Source organism: Balaenoptera acutorostrata, chromosome 8, assembly GCF_949987535.1.
Source record: "Balaenoptera acutorostrata chromosome 8, mBalAcu1.1, whole genome shotgun sequence".
Taxonomy (NCBI): domain Eukaryota; kingdom Metazoa; phylum Chordata; class Mammalia; order Artiodactyla; family Balaenopteridae; genus Balaenoptera; species Balaenoptera acutorostrata.
In genome coordinates this window covers 35,147,757-35,163,703 of record NC_080071.1, presented here as the reverse complement: position 1 = coordinate 35,163,703, position 15,947 = coordinate 35,147,757, and the positions used below count along the sequence as shown (strand labels likewise).

Below are 15,947 nucleotides of genomic sequence, written 5' to 3'. Positions count from 1 at the left end.
GAGAAATGTTTTAAAGGACACTGCATGCAGTTCTCTGACTATATAGAGGTAAAACTACAGCTCTATAGCAGATGTCTCAGTATGACTTCTGTAAACCAGTTTACCTATAAACCAGCAAGAGACTTTCAGCAGTATATATCTAAAAATAAAAAAAGAATACAACTGCTTTTACTGCATCTTCTAAACTAGTAGGAAACATGTTCTTGAAAGAAGTGAGTTTTGAGCTAAACTTAGAGGAGGAGAGGGTTTGGATGAAATCTGTGTCAAACTAGGCCGGGAGACTCAAATAAACATGAAGTTTGTGGAGGACAACTAGAGAACTGTCCTGAAAGAAGGGAAGGGCCTTTGTTGAATAGTGGGAGTGGTTGGATAGGGGGAGAGGGGCCGAGTCCTAGAGAGCTTTCAAATTCAGGCTAAGGAGTTTGAATTAGCTGCAGTTAGCAATAGAGCATTAGTGCATGTTTTCAAGGAAAGGTGAAATCCAAGCTGTATTTTAGGAAAGTGGTCAAATTCTTATTTCCCAAAGCACAGTGGAAACTAATAAAACAGCATGGATAAAAACATTTTCCTTAAAAAAAAATTAATTAATTATGGGAATTCCCTGATGGTCCAAAAAAGATATCAGCCGGAGAACAAACAACCAAAAACATTTTCCTTGTCTCATACAAAGAAGAGACACTATGTAAAGGAGCTGATCCTTTGTCTGCCACTCTTTAAATGTTAGCTTCTGTATAAGCACATTTGAATACTTTTTGATAGATACCCATACAATGTGGCTGTATGGAAAATTTGTGTGCGTGTGTGAATGAGTTTGGGGTTTTTTTTTGTTTTGGGGGGTTTGGTTTGTTTTACTTGGCATCTCTTCACGTTGTCCATTTCTGTTGTGGTTGGACTCTCCCCTCACGTGTTATTTTGTCTATATAGGTTGCTGCTCCTGCTGCATGGGAAACGGTGAATTATGCTGCCCATCCACAGAACCAGTAGCAAACATAAGCACCAGTGGGTCTGTGACTCCCTCGTTTGAGGAAAGTAAGTGCCTCTGGCAGGGAGCTCAGCTCGGTGCTCTGTGACCACCTAGATGGGGTGGGTGGGAGGGAGGTCCAAGAGGGAGGGGATGTATATATACATATAGCTGATTCACTTCATTGTACAGCAGAGACTAACACATTATTGTAAAGCAATTATACTCCAATAAAAAAATAATAAAAATATATATTAAAAAAAAAAAAGAAAGAAAAGTAAGTGTACCTGGGCTATGAGGATGGGCCTAAGGAACAAAAGATTCCTTATTCTTATGCCTTAAAAGAACTCTATATAGAATTTCTATAGAAGCTACTGTTTGAGAATATTCTCAAAGAAAGTACAAATAGTATAATAATTGTGCATAGATAGGGTACTGATTTTTAATTCGCATGGAAATTTTCCAATAAATTTAACCCAAGTGATAATTCCAAGAAGTTTGCCCTAAGGGTCATTATTTTTTTGGGGCTCTTGTTTTAGAAGCTGAGACTTTTCCCCCACTCCATTCCCCCAGGGCCAGGACTAATTAGTTAGTGCTTAATTACATTTTGAATCCATGTGCTTTAAAATATGCCCTTTCTTATAAAATAAGAAAAATCTTTACAAGTAATAACCTTTTGGCATATAGACTAAGAGACTAAATTACATTTATGGTCTGAATTTCAAATTATTTAAGACAACTGAATACATTTATGTGAAATTGCAATGTACCTTCAGTTGATCATGCTTATTTTTAATCAAAGTAGAAAGGGAAACCCTAAAAAGTCCTCTTTATGATGGAGCATACGTCAACTGTTTTGCTGTCAAGGGCATTATGTTTTTATATAAGAAATGTTGTGAGGATTATAAGAAATGATGTGTGCAAATCACTTAGCACAGTGAGTGGTATACAAACTAAATGCTTATTAAACATAGCAGCAGCAGCAGTAGTTGTTGTTATTATTCAGGCGGGATTTATACTTGACTGCTTTCTGCTGGCTAGGAATGAATCTTAAATAGTAGAATTCACATTTCCATAGAAAGAAGTAAAAATACATCAGATGTTGAGCCTTCACTGACTTTCAATAGGAAACCCCTCTTGGCATTCAGTTACATGTGTTTCAAGTTTTGTGTGCCCCTTTTCTAAAGCTGATATTTCTTTACATCAGAATTCCCAAGTGTTTGCTCCTTGCTTTTTCTTCCCTATACAATATACCTAATAGTAAAGTCCATTAGCAAACTCAACATGTGATTTGATTCAACAACATTTTTGCCCCCCAAAATCCCCTTACAATTTGCTTATCTATCATTTCTCCATTAATAATGCTGATTCCTGAAAAAAATTTTTTAATTATAGGGGCTTCTTAGATTTTCTGATCATATTTTACAAAAATTATATAGAATGAGAGCCATCATATAAGGACTTCATCTGCCCACATAATTTAGTACCATTCCTAAGCCTGAAATAAAGAAAGTCTAAAGGAAATCAAACCATGGACAAATGAGAATTTTTAGAGTTTAACAATGTGATTAATTCCTTGTCGCCAAAACACTGGCACACCACAAAGGCAAAATAAGTATCGCAATGTGTAAAAAAGGCAAATAAAAGATAGTAAAATCTATTTTTATCCATTTTTATAATACTTCTACATAATGTTTTAAGACCAGGTTTATTATATATACTGCTAGAATTTTTCTATACCAAGATATACCCAAATAATTGTTATAAAATAGGATCATACTACAGAAACTGTTTGGCAGCCTACTTTCTTTTTACTTTTTACTTTTAACCTACTTTTATTGTGAACATTCACCTACGCCATTAGCTATCAGGCCAGACCATATTTAATGGTTGTATATGTTCTTTTCTAAGAAGAGGCTTTAGGAAGTATAAATTTTTGTTCGCTTAAAGGTAAGAGCTGTAAAGTCGTGTTTTTTAATCTCTGACTTTTTGTAATAAGACTGTATGTTAGACTAGCATCTATTTTGTAAAAATGTTTTCCCCTGCATTTGATGCCTTACATATAGTGGAGCTGAGGTGGGAGAATAAAGGTTTCTTGTGAAAGGCCCCTCACTTCTCTTTTAGGCCAGAGAAGAGACATGTGATTTGGACTTGGTTCCATATGCGAACAGAACAAAGTGTATAATATTTTTTATTTGGTTCCTTAAAGGTCTTTTCTAAGGCAAATTTTAAACTCTTTAATGAAAGGCAGGTGGTAGTAGTAAATTTGTTTTGCTCTTAGCCAAAATAGGGTATTCGTGACCTATTTACACCAAGGTGTAGATTTTTACATTTTTACAAAATTACACCAAGGTGTAGATTTATCACAGGTGAAACTTGAGTTATTAATTTAGCCTTAAAAAAGTGTGTGTGTGTGTGTGTGTGTGTGTGTGTGTGTGTTACATTGTTAAATAATGTAGAAGGGAACTATTGCGTACTACTTGTATTTTTTTTGGATAAAAACATTCTACAAGTAGAACTCTCCTAAAACAACATGCAGGAGACTTCCTTGGATTTCAGCTAAAATAAAATACTGATTCTGAGCTGAATGTGCATATGTGGTGGTTTGTTTAGGAAGTCATTATGAATTTAAAATGCATTCAGATAAAAAGCTCTGATTACAAATTATTGTACTTACTGTTTTATAGATGAACATTGTGTGAGTCGCTGTAACTCCCAGAGCTGCATATTAGCCCAGGAAGAGGAGCAGTATCTACAGAGTGGAGACCAGCAACTGACTCGACATGTGTTTTTGTGTTTACTTCTCATTATTGGCCTGTTTGCTGTAAATGTTTCTTCTGATTTTGTTTTGGGGCCATGTCTTTAAATGTTTGGCAAAGGTTTTTTTTCAGGCATCTGGAGAAACTTAGTTGCTTCTTCACAGGGGGGTGGCAGTTCAACCATCTGAATCCTAATCTTGAGCTAAATGTTTTGGGGGGGAAAAAAGAATGAATAATTCACATTACTCTGTTGCCTAAGTGCTTCAGTAGCTTATTTTGCTTAGAATACTTACTCATCCTATGCCTTGAACCTAGAATTTGGGGTAAAACCGGGCATCTCCATGATGCGTACAGGACCACTTACTCCTAACGTATTCCTTGACTGACTTCTGTGGATAAATGACTACATGGTCTCTCAGAAGATAGTCCTCAGATAAATAAACTTTTAAAAATAATTTTACATTATGAAAATAACATAACCACTTCATTCAATGGATACTTACAAAATAGAGAAAAGAGGAAAAATATCCATCATACTACTGCCTTCTCTTTTTTAATATATTTTTCATGGTTCTAATAATACATTCAGATTTATGTCCTGCTTTGACTTATGTCAAGCATTTTCATGTTGCTGCAAAGTGTTCATAACCGTTCCTTTAAATGGCTCCTCAATAAACCATAGAGGAGATGCATTAGCATTCACTCAACCACTTCCTTATGGAACTATGGATCGTTCCTAGTTTTTCAGAATGCTCTAATAAACATCTCCATGAAATATATTTCCTTATGATAGATTCTCAAAGTTGGGAGACCTGGATCAAAGAGTATAAATATTTTTGTGCCTTTGGATGCATTCTACTAAGTTGTTTTCCAAAGGAGTAGTATAGGTTTGTAAAGTACTCTCACCAACATTGAATATTATAAATTTTTTATTTGATAATTTTTTTTTTTTTTAATTTATGGCTGTGTTGGGTCTTCGTTTCTGTGCGAGGGCTTTCTCTAGTTGTGGCAAGCGGAGGCCACTCTTCATCGCGGTGCGCGGGCCTCTCACTATCGCGGCCTCTCTTGTTGCGGAGCACAGGCTCCAGACACGCAGGCTCAGTAATTGTGGCTCACGGGCCCAGTTGCTCCGTGGCATGTGGGATCTTCCCAGACCAGGGCTCGAACCCGTGTCCCCTGCATTGGCAGGCAGATTCTCAACCACTGCGCCACCAGGGAAGCCCTATTTGATAATTTTATAAGTGAAATATAGCACTTCATTTTTTAAATGCATTTCTTTGATTACTAAAGGTTTTTTTTTAAAATTAGTTCTATGTCCTCTTTAGTGAATTACCAGTTATTATATACTTCTTTGTGATAGTTCAAGTGTAACTTGCCTAGCGATGGGAGATGGACCATATAACCCATGAAGAAACCCCCTTACCCTTTCCAAACTGGGATGCTCACTACATAGCATCATATCAGCCAGCACCATTTTAACTGCTGTTTAAGAGCAAAAATCAAAAAGTAAGAAATGCAGCCAAGAATTGCTGCTCGGTGATGTGATTGTTTTCACTGTGTAAAACTAATTTTAAAATCAGACCTGTCTTCGGCTAGTCGAAGTCCTGATGTATTATGTAAGCTTCTGTATTATGGCTCATGTCTTCTTGCTTCAAATCTGATCAGAATAGATGCTGCTTGAATGACATCTGTCAAGAAGAGAGGTTGAAACCTCTTGTTTGAAAGACAAAGCCTCTATATTCTCTTGGTGTTTTTCCCTTTAGTCCTTTTCTTCCTAATTATTAAGTATATAAGTTATTGTACTATGTTCTGGATAGAGAGAAATGATTAGCTTGCTTCATTTTAAAGTACTATTTTCTCCTTCCTTTACAGAATCTTTCCAGTTGTTTATGGTGGCTATTCAACCAAGAGCCTGGGAGACTATATGTTGAGTTACAGTTTTTCTGTGCTGTGTTTAACTTTGGCCAGGTATTTATTTACTGAGAACTTTGAGGGGTTTTTGTTTTCCTGGATGGTTTGATGGTGGGGGGGGGGTGATGGTACGGATGTTGTTGTTTTCTTTTAAATCAAAAGGGTTTAGTTTGTTTGCCAGCTGCTGGTATGCGTGACAGCTGACAGCTGCTGCCTATCTCCTAGTAGAGATGAATTATTATATTGGTTAAAGTCATCAGAATGCACACTGAGTGTTTCAATCAGAAATACCAAATAGTTTTTTGCTTTGGTTTTGAGATAAAGAATGATAATTTAGCAGGGACAAGATGTTCCAAGTTCTTTATAAACTTTGTTGTGGCCTTAATAAGTTACTTTGGGAAAATGACTTAACATCTCTGAGCCTTTAGTTTAGCAACTTATTTTAATGCTCATCATTTCATTTACATTTTGATGTTTCTTGAACTACAGGTACTTAAATCCTTTAAAAACAATCATGTGGTATATAAATAAAATTTGACCAAGGATAGTAGATACCATTCCTTGAGAGTCTACTATATGCCAAACATTTTTAAGCATTTTACATTAATTATTTCATTTAAACATCACAAGAATATCTGCAAAGTAGACTTATCACCCCCAGTTTAAAAATTAGACATTAAAATTCCATGAAGAACTAATATGATAGGTGCTGTTGTCTTTGTTTATATCACTATGAAAATGGATATTTAAGGGTAAATGATATTTTAGATATTGGGAATATATTTTGATGTGAAAATTTTAAATTTTTATTGTCTTCAATCCCTTACTTTTTTTTTAAAGATTTTTTTTTTTGATGAGTACCATTTTTTCTAAAGTCTTTACTGAATTTGTTACAATATTGCTTCTGTTCCATGTCTTGGTCCCTTGGCCACAAGGCATGTGGGATCCTAGCTCCCCGACCAGGGATCAGGCCTGCACTCCCTACATTGGAAGGCGAAGTCTTAACCACATTCCTTACTTTTTAATTAGAGAATATTAGTCCCAAGATTAAATATCAGGTTGAAGAAAATACAGTACTTGAAATCATTGCACTTGCCTATTAAACCTGAAATAATTGGCCATATGAGTTAGTTAACATTTATCAGTAGACGCTCTTGCAAGTTTTTCCCTAACGTTAATTTCTTGAAATATTTCCAGTTTGCTTTGCCTTTATTATGGGAGCAAAAATGGCTATATTTAGACAGACAAGTGACCTATCAGTTTATTATAGACAGACATGAGCATCCCAGGGCTACTTGATGCCCACCTCACTCTGTGATACTGTTTAAGATTTGATTTTGTACCCAAGAACTATAAAATACTAGTTGAAAATCTTAGTCTTACTTAGCATTTTGCATTCAGAAAGCCCACTCCAAGCTGAGCCATCCCAGGACTGGGAATGACAAAGCTTCGCAAACAGAAGCTAACGCCAGGAATGTTGCATTTGAAATATTGTCCCCACAGCTTATGGCTGAAGTGCTTCAAAGGAGGGAGACAGATACAAAACCTGCTCCCATTCCATTTTTCTCTTGGGGAGTTGTGGTGGTAAGATCATTCCCTTTAGGTGGTTTATAATTTGAGGTGAAGACAGGTAGGTCCTTCATGTCATTGCATTTTCCATCCCACCCACACCAACCTGCTCTAAAATCCTTACCCCACTGTGCCTGACAGATGGCAGTTCCCAGCTTCCCATCTCCCCAAGGCAGTCCTGATTGTCCTGATACGTGGCTAATATCTGGTGCTAGTTTGCCTCATCACTCCCAAATTCGTCAAACCCTTTCCCTAAACACTAGCCAATTTCATTTCACATAAATTTTTTTCAGTTACTTCATTATAATCAGAACCTATAGCACTTGTTAATTCTATAATTTCTGAAGTTTTAACAGAAAAATAATAAAGAAGTACTTAAGCATAATGGGAGATATTTTATTTTCTTTTTAGAAAGGGGGAAAAAGTCATATAGCCCTTAAATGCTTTCAGTTTTCTCCAGTAAGCTGGCTTGCCAATGTGGCTGTTCAGCACTCACTTATATCACCCATCATAATTAGTAGGAAAGATGATTGGGACGAGGCAGCCAAGGGAGGCATACAATCATCCCTCAGTATCCGAGGGGGACTGGTTCCAGGACACCCCTCAGGTACTAAAATCCATGGATGCTCAAGTCCTTCATATAAAATGGCACAGTATTTGCATATGACCTATGCATGTCCTCCTGTATATTTTAAATCATCTCTAGGTTAATTACATCACCTTAATTGCTATGTAAATAGTTGCCAGTATGCGGCAAATTCAAGTTTTGCTTTTTGGAACTTTCTGGAATTTTTTTCCCAAATATTTTCAATCCACGGTAGGTTAAATCCATGGATGTGGAATCTGTGGATACGGAGCATTGACTGTACCTGCCATCAGGCACTGAACTTTAGAGGTCCTGCCCGTGTGTTCTATTTAAAATGTTGCTCTAATCACTAGAGGTTTACTTCCCCAAGCACTAAATATTTTGGCTTCCATCATTTCTCTGTCTTAAAATTTATTGTAGAACTCATAAAATATAACTTTTTTTTCTTCCATAGGGATTTATTTCCTTTGGCATCTTTGGATTGGACAAACATTTAATCATCCTACCTTTCAAAAGAAGGTACTTTTAGTTTTGAAATAAAGCCATAACTGTAAAGGTGATGACAAAGCCATTCTATTAAGATACTTATATTTTTAAACCTTTAGAAGCTACTAGGAAACCACAGAAAGGTTATCTGTTGATTCACACATTTGTTGTAAATAATTGCAGAGAAAATGACAGAAGAGCTGTCATTAATCCGACATTTTAATTTGTATTTTAACAAGAATTGATGGACACTGACTTCTATCTACGCCATTAACTACATAAAGTAAAATGAAACTTGAAAATGTATTTAGAAGTGGCAGTAGTAGGTGATGTGCCCCCGAAGGTCTATATTTGATTGTCTTTCTCGTTTGACAACAGGATTTCTCTTTCTGTCAAACCGACAATTTATAGAAAACTCAAGTTTTCTTCTTTCTAAATTTCAATTTTTTTAAATTAACTTGGTGAAGAGTTTCTTTGAATTCAGATCAGGGATTTCTTTATGAAAAATAATGAAATGAGAACACTTCACCTTGGGGGTGGGAGGAAGTGGTGGAGGTAGAGGGGTGAATCCGTACTTCCTCATTTGTTTTCAAAGTCAAAATTAGTAGAAACTAGAAGTGCTAGTGGAATTTATCCTATTGCCTATATAAGAAGTGCCCAGTAAATGGTCCCTGTTCCTTCTTCTCCTTCTCTTTTTTCCATCATCATTAAAATATAGCTGCTAGGGTCACAGTCTTTTCATGAAAGAAGAAAAGCATAATAGGAAAGTCACTGCACCTAGTTATTAGCTTCATAATGTTGATCGGTTAAAAGAGTCAACAGATCTATTGTCTGGGCTGGCAAAACAGAATTGTTTTGTACTCCAGGTCCCACTATTTGTCTCTCTGGTACCGAAATTGGAAAATGATTAAATAATATACTTGATCTCTGTACGTTATTTTTGCATTTTAAAACAGTAGAATGTAGAATAAGAAACTTCATTTTTTGGTAGTTACTGAAATGGGTCCAACATGTCTGGAGGGTTTATAAAATGTTCAAGTACCCCACCCCAGCCACCAAATGCAGGTTAAATATGTTTCTGCTTCAGAGACTAAGGATGTCTAGGTGCTGTAGATGACAGCTGTGGTGAGTGACAGTTTGGGAACAGCCATGTTGACGGGGTGATAAGCAAGAAGGGGCTCTCTTTCAGGGCTTTTCGTTCCTTAAAAATTGCATCCTTAAATTTTGGTTTTTAGACTTGAATTCCTATGGAACAACAAAGAAACAGCAGAAAATAGGGATTCTTCTGTTCCTGAGGAAATAAAAATGACCTGTCAACAGTTTATCCATTATCACCGTGACCTCTGTATCCAAAACATTGTGAAGGAAAGAAGGTAAGTACAGGTTCTAGATAATTATATTTTAGATGCTTAATTTCAGTTTGTAATAAGCTAAGTAATGTGCTTGTGACTAACTTTATTATTGTTATTTTCAAAAACACATATACACATAAAAGTTAAAATAGCTATGGGTCAGTTTATAGTTTAAGAAACAGTATATATAAGAGCCATAACACTTTGATCTTTACATTTTTAAATGCCATATAACTTCTGATTTCCATGTAAAACATGAAAACTTTAGAATGAACCAAAATGTAGCAGAATATGAACATTCACTTCATGTTGGCCATTAGTACCTCTCAAAAACCTTTGAGATACATTGTATTTAGAAGTGATTTTATATACCCCATCTCCTAGGGGTATGCTAGTAATATGCTATTTCATATTACTAATGATATTGTTAAGAAAATAAAATGAAATTTCTATCTCTTAATTAATTCTGCTGCTTATTTTTCACCTCAAGTCCTAATCTTCAGTCTATGACAGCATATTTATTCTTCTAATCCTGTATGGAGTATACAGCAGGAAAAGAATAAACAAATGTTTTAGTGCCAATATTTTTGGTTGTCAAAAGAGAAAAAAACAAAACATGATATTAAGAATACTTTTATGTCTATAACTGAAAAATTGAAAATGTATGAAAATTACCATTCAGGATATTTACAAATATTATGCCACTATATTTCATTATAACTGGAGGTATCCTGGTATAGCTCGTGGAAAGGGGACTCACTGGGTGGGGACTAATACTAGAACTCAATTACTGGATCTGCCACTTATTAGCTCTGTGACATTGGGCAAGTTTAAGTCTCCAAACCTTAGTTTTCCTCTTCTTTAAAATACCTGGCTCTTGGGGTTGTTTGCATTAGATAATAAAATCTATATGTTGTGCCTAGCCCAGTTTCTGGAAATGGTAAGCTATGAAAAAAAATTAGTTTCCCACCCTTAAAGGCCCAAACACAATTATTTCAAAGTACCATCTATGGATAGTTTCAACAATTTAAAATTGCTTTTTAAAATTTAAAAAAAGGAACTCTGTGTTACCTCTACCAGGCCCACTGTGATTGCTGACTGGCATAGCTCTTTGCCATTTGCAGGGCTGTCAGGCTGCCTCCATCCCAGATGGCAAATGGGCACAGGCTGGTGATGGTACTGCTCTGCATCCTGCATAGTGGCTAATCCTCTGCCACTCTGTACAACTCCGTGAGCTGTGGTTGTAGCTGCCTGATCAGTCATCAGGAAGCAAATATTAATCAGTTGGTGTCTGGATTAGAAGGTGTAGGGCTATAAATTTAAAATCAACAAGGAGGAAAAAGGCTCAGACTCTGGGTGTAACATTCAGGCTTTTGTTTAAAGTGATGTTTGTAGTTGCAAAGCATAAATTAAGATATCTTATTACTAAGTAAAATATTGATGTTACAATATTGTGATTTTGTGTACTTGAGAAACTTTTTCATGTATATTAACCTCTTTTCTAATTTTTATATGAAACGCTAATGTACATTCATTTGTGGTTAAATGCTTTAAAATTTTTGTCACCTATTTCTCATTTCATCTTGATATTCATCCACTGTTTCCTACTGTCAAGCACTTTAGGTTTTGCAACTTAACTAATGCTTGTGGACAGATTCATGTTGTCTATTGCATACTTGTATAAAAATGAACAGAATCTACTTAATTTGTTTTTTACATTTCTTTTTCCCTTGTTTTTTTGTTCATACCTGAGGCACCCTCACATTTGCATTAGGAAGACAAATTTTAAATAATTAAGAAGCAGATTTATTATCAAAAATTTTTTAAATCTGAGGAATCTGGGATTTCCCTGGCAGTCCAGTGATTAAGACTCTGCACTGGGGCTTTCCTGGTGGCGCAATGGTTAAGAATCCGCCTGCCAATGCAGGGGACACGGGTTTGAGCCCTGGTCCGGGAAGATCCCACATGCCACGGAGCAACTAAGCCCGTGCGCCACAACTACTGAGCCTGCGCTCTAGAGCCCGCGAGCCACAACTACTGAGCCCACGTGCCACAACTACTGAAGCCCACGTGCCTAGAGCCCATGCTCTGCAACAAGAGAAGCCCCTGCAATGAGAGGCCCGCGCACCGCAATGAAGAGTAGCCCCCGCTTGCCGCAACTAGAGAAAGCCCGCCTGCAGCAACGAAGACCCAACACAGTCAAAAATAAATAAGTAAAATAAATAAATTTAGAAAAAAAAAAAAAAAAAAGACTCCACACTTCCAGTGCAGGGGGCGTGGGTTTAATCCCTGGTCTGGGAACTAAGATCCCACAAGCCATGCAGCATGGCCAAAAAGAAAAAAAAAAAAATCTGAGGAATCTTACGGAAATTCCTCAAAAAATTAAAAATAGTACCATATGATCCAGCAATTCCACTCCTGAGTATTGTCCCAAAGAAAATAAAAACACTAATTAGAAAAGATATGTGCTCCCCTTTGTTCATTGCAGTATTATTTACAATAGGCAACATATAGAAGAAACCTAAGTGTCCCTCAGTAGATGGATGGATAAAGAAGATGGGGTATATATATACAATGGAATATCACCCAGCCACAAAAAAGAATGAAATCCTGCCATCTGCGACAAGATGGATGGACCTAGAGGGCAATATACTAAGTGAAATAAGTCAGACAGAGAAAGACAAACACTGTATGATTTCGCTTATATGTGGAATCTAAAAAAACAAAACAAATGGACAGACATAACAAAATAGAAACAGAGTCATAGATACAGAGAACACACAAGTGGTTGCCAGAGGGGAGGAGGTTGGGGGGAAGAAAGAAATAGGTGATGGAGATTAAGAGGTACATGCTTCCAGTTGTAAAATAGATGAATCACAGGGGTGAAATGTACAGTGTGGGGAATATAGTCAACAACTATGAAAAAAAAATCTTAGATTTATAGCAAGACAGATCTCACTTACCTTTTGCCTGCTTCTTTTTTTTTAATAGTCATTCTTTTTTTATTTTTTTTATTTTTGGCTGCGTTGGGTCTTCGTTGTTGAGCGTGGGTTTTCTCTAGTTGCGGCGAGCAGGGGCTACTCTTCATTGCAGTGTGCAGGCTTCTCACTGCGGTGGCTTCTCTTGTTGCAGAGCATGGGCTCTAGGCGCACGGGCTTCAGTAGCTGTGGCACGCAGCTTCAGTAGTTGTGGCTCGTGGGCTCTAGAGCACAGGCTCAGTAGTTGTGGCTCATGGGCTTAGTTGCTCCACGGCATGTGGGATCTTCCCGGACCAGGGCTCAAACCCATGTCCCCTGCATTGGCAGGCAGATTCTTAACCACTGTGCCACCAGGGAAGCCCTGCCTGCTTCTTAATGGAGCAAATTCCTAACATATCAGTAAGATTATCTTGCTCAGGGCATGAAGAAAGTTATTGTGATAAGCAGAAAATAAAAAGTTTGATTTCGGTAATTTAGTAAAAATTGTCACTTCTTAAGAGCAAAAATATTATTTAATGCTCCTGAGACAATTAAATTATTTATTTTAACTGAGTATAACATAAAATATATAACTGCTATCTACGGAATGCATCTGATCATAAAAGACCATCTACTATAAAAAGAATATTTCTTTGTTGATGCACTTACATTATCTAAGTCATTTTTTTTGTTTAAGTGTTTCTGTTTTCACAAGCATTATTGGCCTATTTTGTTTTTCTCTGGTGGGTCTTTCTAGGTTCAGGTAATTTAACAAACCCTTTATATTCAGAATAGTTTCATCCCTGCCACCTTTTAACTGTCATGCTGTCTTTCCCTGTCTCCTTCTATTTTTCCTTGCTTGTCCTCCATCATGCAGTGCTGATACCAGATTTACAGAACATATGGGTGAATCATTCCTTTGACATACAGGTGTGGTGCCAAGACTTCTGCCGGGACCTTCTGTGGCTGTGACCTGGTGAACTGGCTAATTGAAGTTGGCCTTGCCTCCGACCGTGGTGAAGCTGTGATATACGGAGATAAACTGGTGCAAGGGGGAGTCATCCAACACATCACCAACAATTATGAATTTCGGGATGAGTACTTGTTTTACAGATTTCTTCAAAAGAGTCCTGAACAGAGTCCTCCTGCTATTAATGCAAACATTCCCCAACAGGAACGATACAAAGAACTTGAGCATTCATCCCCATCCCTTAAGACCTCAGTTATAAAGGAGACAAGCCCACATGGAGTCATATTCTAGCCCCGGATCTGTTACTTACTAGTTAGGGGACCTTGGGCAAATCACAACCTCTCTGAGCCTCAGTTGCCTCTTCTGTAAAATTTGACAAGACATGTTCCCACCCCACGCTAATATTCTGTGATTTCATGTGTATGTAAAACACACAGGAAACTGACTTAGAAAAAAGAGAAACAAATCAAGATTTAAAGTTCTGATAATGAATATAATAATTACTATAGACTATGCCAACATTTTAAAACATTGCTTCCTGCAGTTGCGTGCTGTAATTTCAAAATCAATATCCAATTTACTATTCTTTCAAATTGCCGAATTTGGCAGGTGTGCTGTTGGGAGGATATGGACCTTAAATTATGACCAGTTTGCACTTATTGATAGCACTTCATAAAAAAAGTTTCATTGATTCTTATGAGAGGCCTTCTTATTCTATTTTTCCATTCCCTTGAAAAATAGTACTCATTAAAAACTAGAAGCACTTTTTTAAAAAACAAGTGCTTCATCTCCTCTTGCTTTTCTATCCAGTGTACTCATCTGTGCCATTAGGAGGGAAATAAGAACCTCCATAAATATTATTATCTCTAAAATTCATCAGCAGAAGTATAGTCTAACCTTTAGCTTTTGTACTAAAAATAATAATTTGAGCAGATCCATTTAAATTTATCAGCAAAATTATTGCTGTGTGACATATCATTTCTGGTGTTTGCACAAAGCATCTCTGTGCAGAAGGACAGAGATTACCTTATTACCTATTACCTTATTCCCTGCAGTTAAAAAGAAGAAAAAACTGTAATTCAAGCCAAGATTTTAAAATTCTATGCCTAACGTCCTATTTTTACATTTACAATTTAGTTTTTTTAAGTGTCCATGTATAAAAATTTATAAATTTGAAAATTACTAAATGTTGCCCTCTACTTAATTATTAGCTGTTAGTACTGGTTTAACTTATTTAAAACTGTTTCAAATATTTATTTGTCTCATACTTTTAGTGTCTTATATATAAAAGCCATTTAGAAAATAATTTATAGGGTTAAATCATTGCCCTTTTAATGTAACAAAAATGTAATTAAAAAAAAAAAACCTGCATGGAAGCCTAGTGTACTTAACAAGTAAATTACACATTAGTGTGTAGTATTAACCTATACCAACTTTAAGTTATAACTAGGGAATGGGGTTTTTCAGCAGAACTGTCTGCTACATAACTTTTAAAAAAAATATGACCACATTATTATAACTCTTAGAATCCTCAGGAGTAAGCATAAAGCCTCATTGCTGTACCAGGAGAATTTTATAGTTACAGCAATAAAGATATTAATTCATATGCATGCAAGAAACTCAAACTCAAGTGGGGAATTTGTTTTGCTTGTGAACAAGTCATACTACACATGTTCTGTTATTTGCATGACAGGAATTGGCAGCATCTTTTTCCATGGAAGACACTAAAAGAAAACCCTGACTCAGGATGATCTGCAGTTTCAGATAATGAAAGCTTTTAAGAGATGTTTTTAGAATTAAGGATATGCTAATTTTATTAAATAAAAATATTTGTAACTTTTACTCACTCACTGACAAAGCAAGTTTCTCAATAAAATATCTATTTTAACTTGCATTGCCAACGTCTTTTCTTTGAGTAATCTGAATAATGCAGAAGCCATCAGAGAGATCTTTTCTATAGGTTTTCAATGTTTCCTTAAATGGGTCTCCTGAGATTGCTCTATTCTTCATGACCCTATGGGATCTGTGCACAAGGCCTTGCCCAATTATGCACTCAGTAAACACATTTTATTCATGACTCAATATGACATTAGAGTCCTCACATATTTCATAATTTTTAATGTGCAGGGTCACAGCTGAGAAAATTATCCAATACTGTTTTGATTAAAATATACCCCTTTTATACTAATCTTCAGCATGGTCAGTTGTTCTTTTTCTTTGTTCTCAATGAGTAATTTCATGCCTAACTTGTATTTAAATTTCAGTACTTTTAGAATAAGGTAAACTGTGCTTGGCATTTTAGGAATAACGATTAATGATCAGTCAGCTTCTAAAAGCAAAAAATAATGTAAAACTATTATGTTACATTTGCTATGCAGTAGAATACAGCTCTTAGT

General features: G+C 36.2%; 1 protein-coding gene across 2 annotated transcripts in view; it reads left to right on the top strand.

Annotated features, from left to right (window-relative positions):
- The window catches only part of GPR155 (G protein-coupled receptor 155), a 42,989-nt gene extending 27,544 nt beyond the window's left edge, over positions 1-15,445 (top strand). The window contains exons 11-16 of one of the 2 annotated variants that reach the window (XM_007183299.2): positions 925-1,029; positions 3,649-3,785; positions 5,593-5,688; positions 8,241-8,305; positions 9,508-9,645; positions 13,512-15,445. In XM_007183299.2, coding sequence (XP_007183361.2) covers positions 925-1,029; positions 3,649-3,785; positions 5,593-5,688; positions 8,241-8,305; positions 9,508-9,645; positions 13,512-13,842 — 872 coding nt within the window. In that variant the 3' untranslated portion in view covers positions 13,843-15,445. Of the gene's footprint in view, positions 1-924; positions 1,030-3,648; positions 3,786-5,592; positions 5,689-8,240; positions 8,306-9,507; positions 9,646-13,458 lie in introns of both variants that reach the window. The other variant, XM_028166770.2, reaches the window with a different exon arrangement.
- Positions 15,446-15,947: the final 502 nt, after the last annotated feature.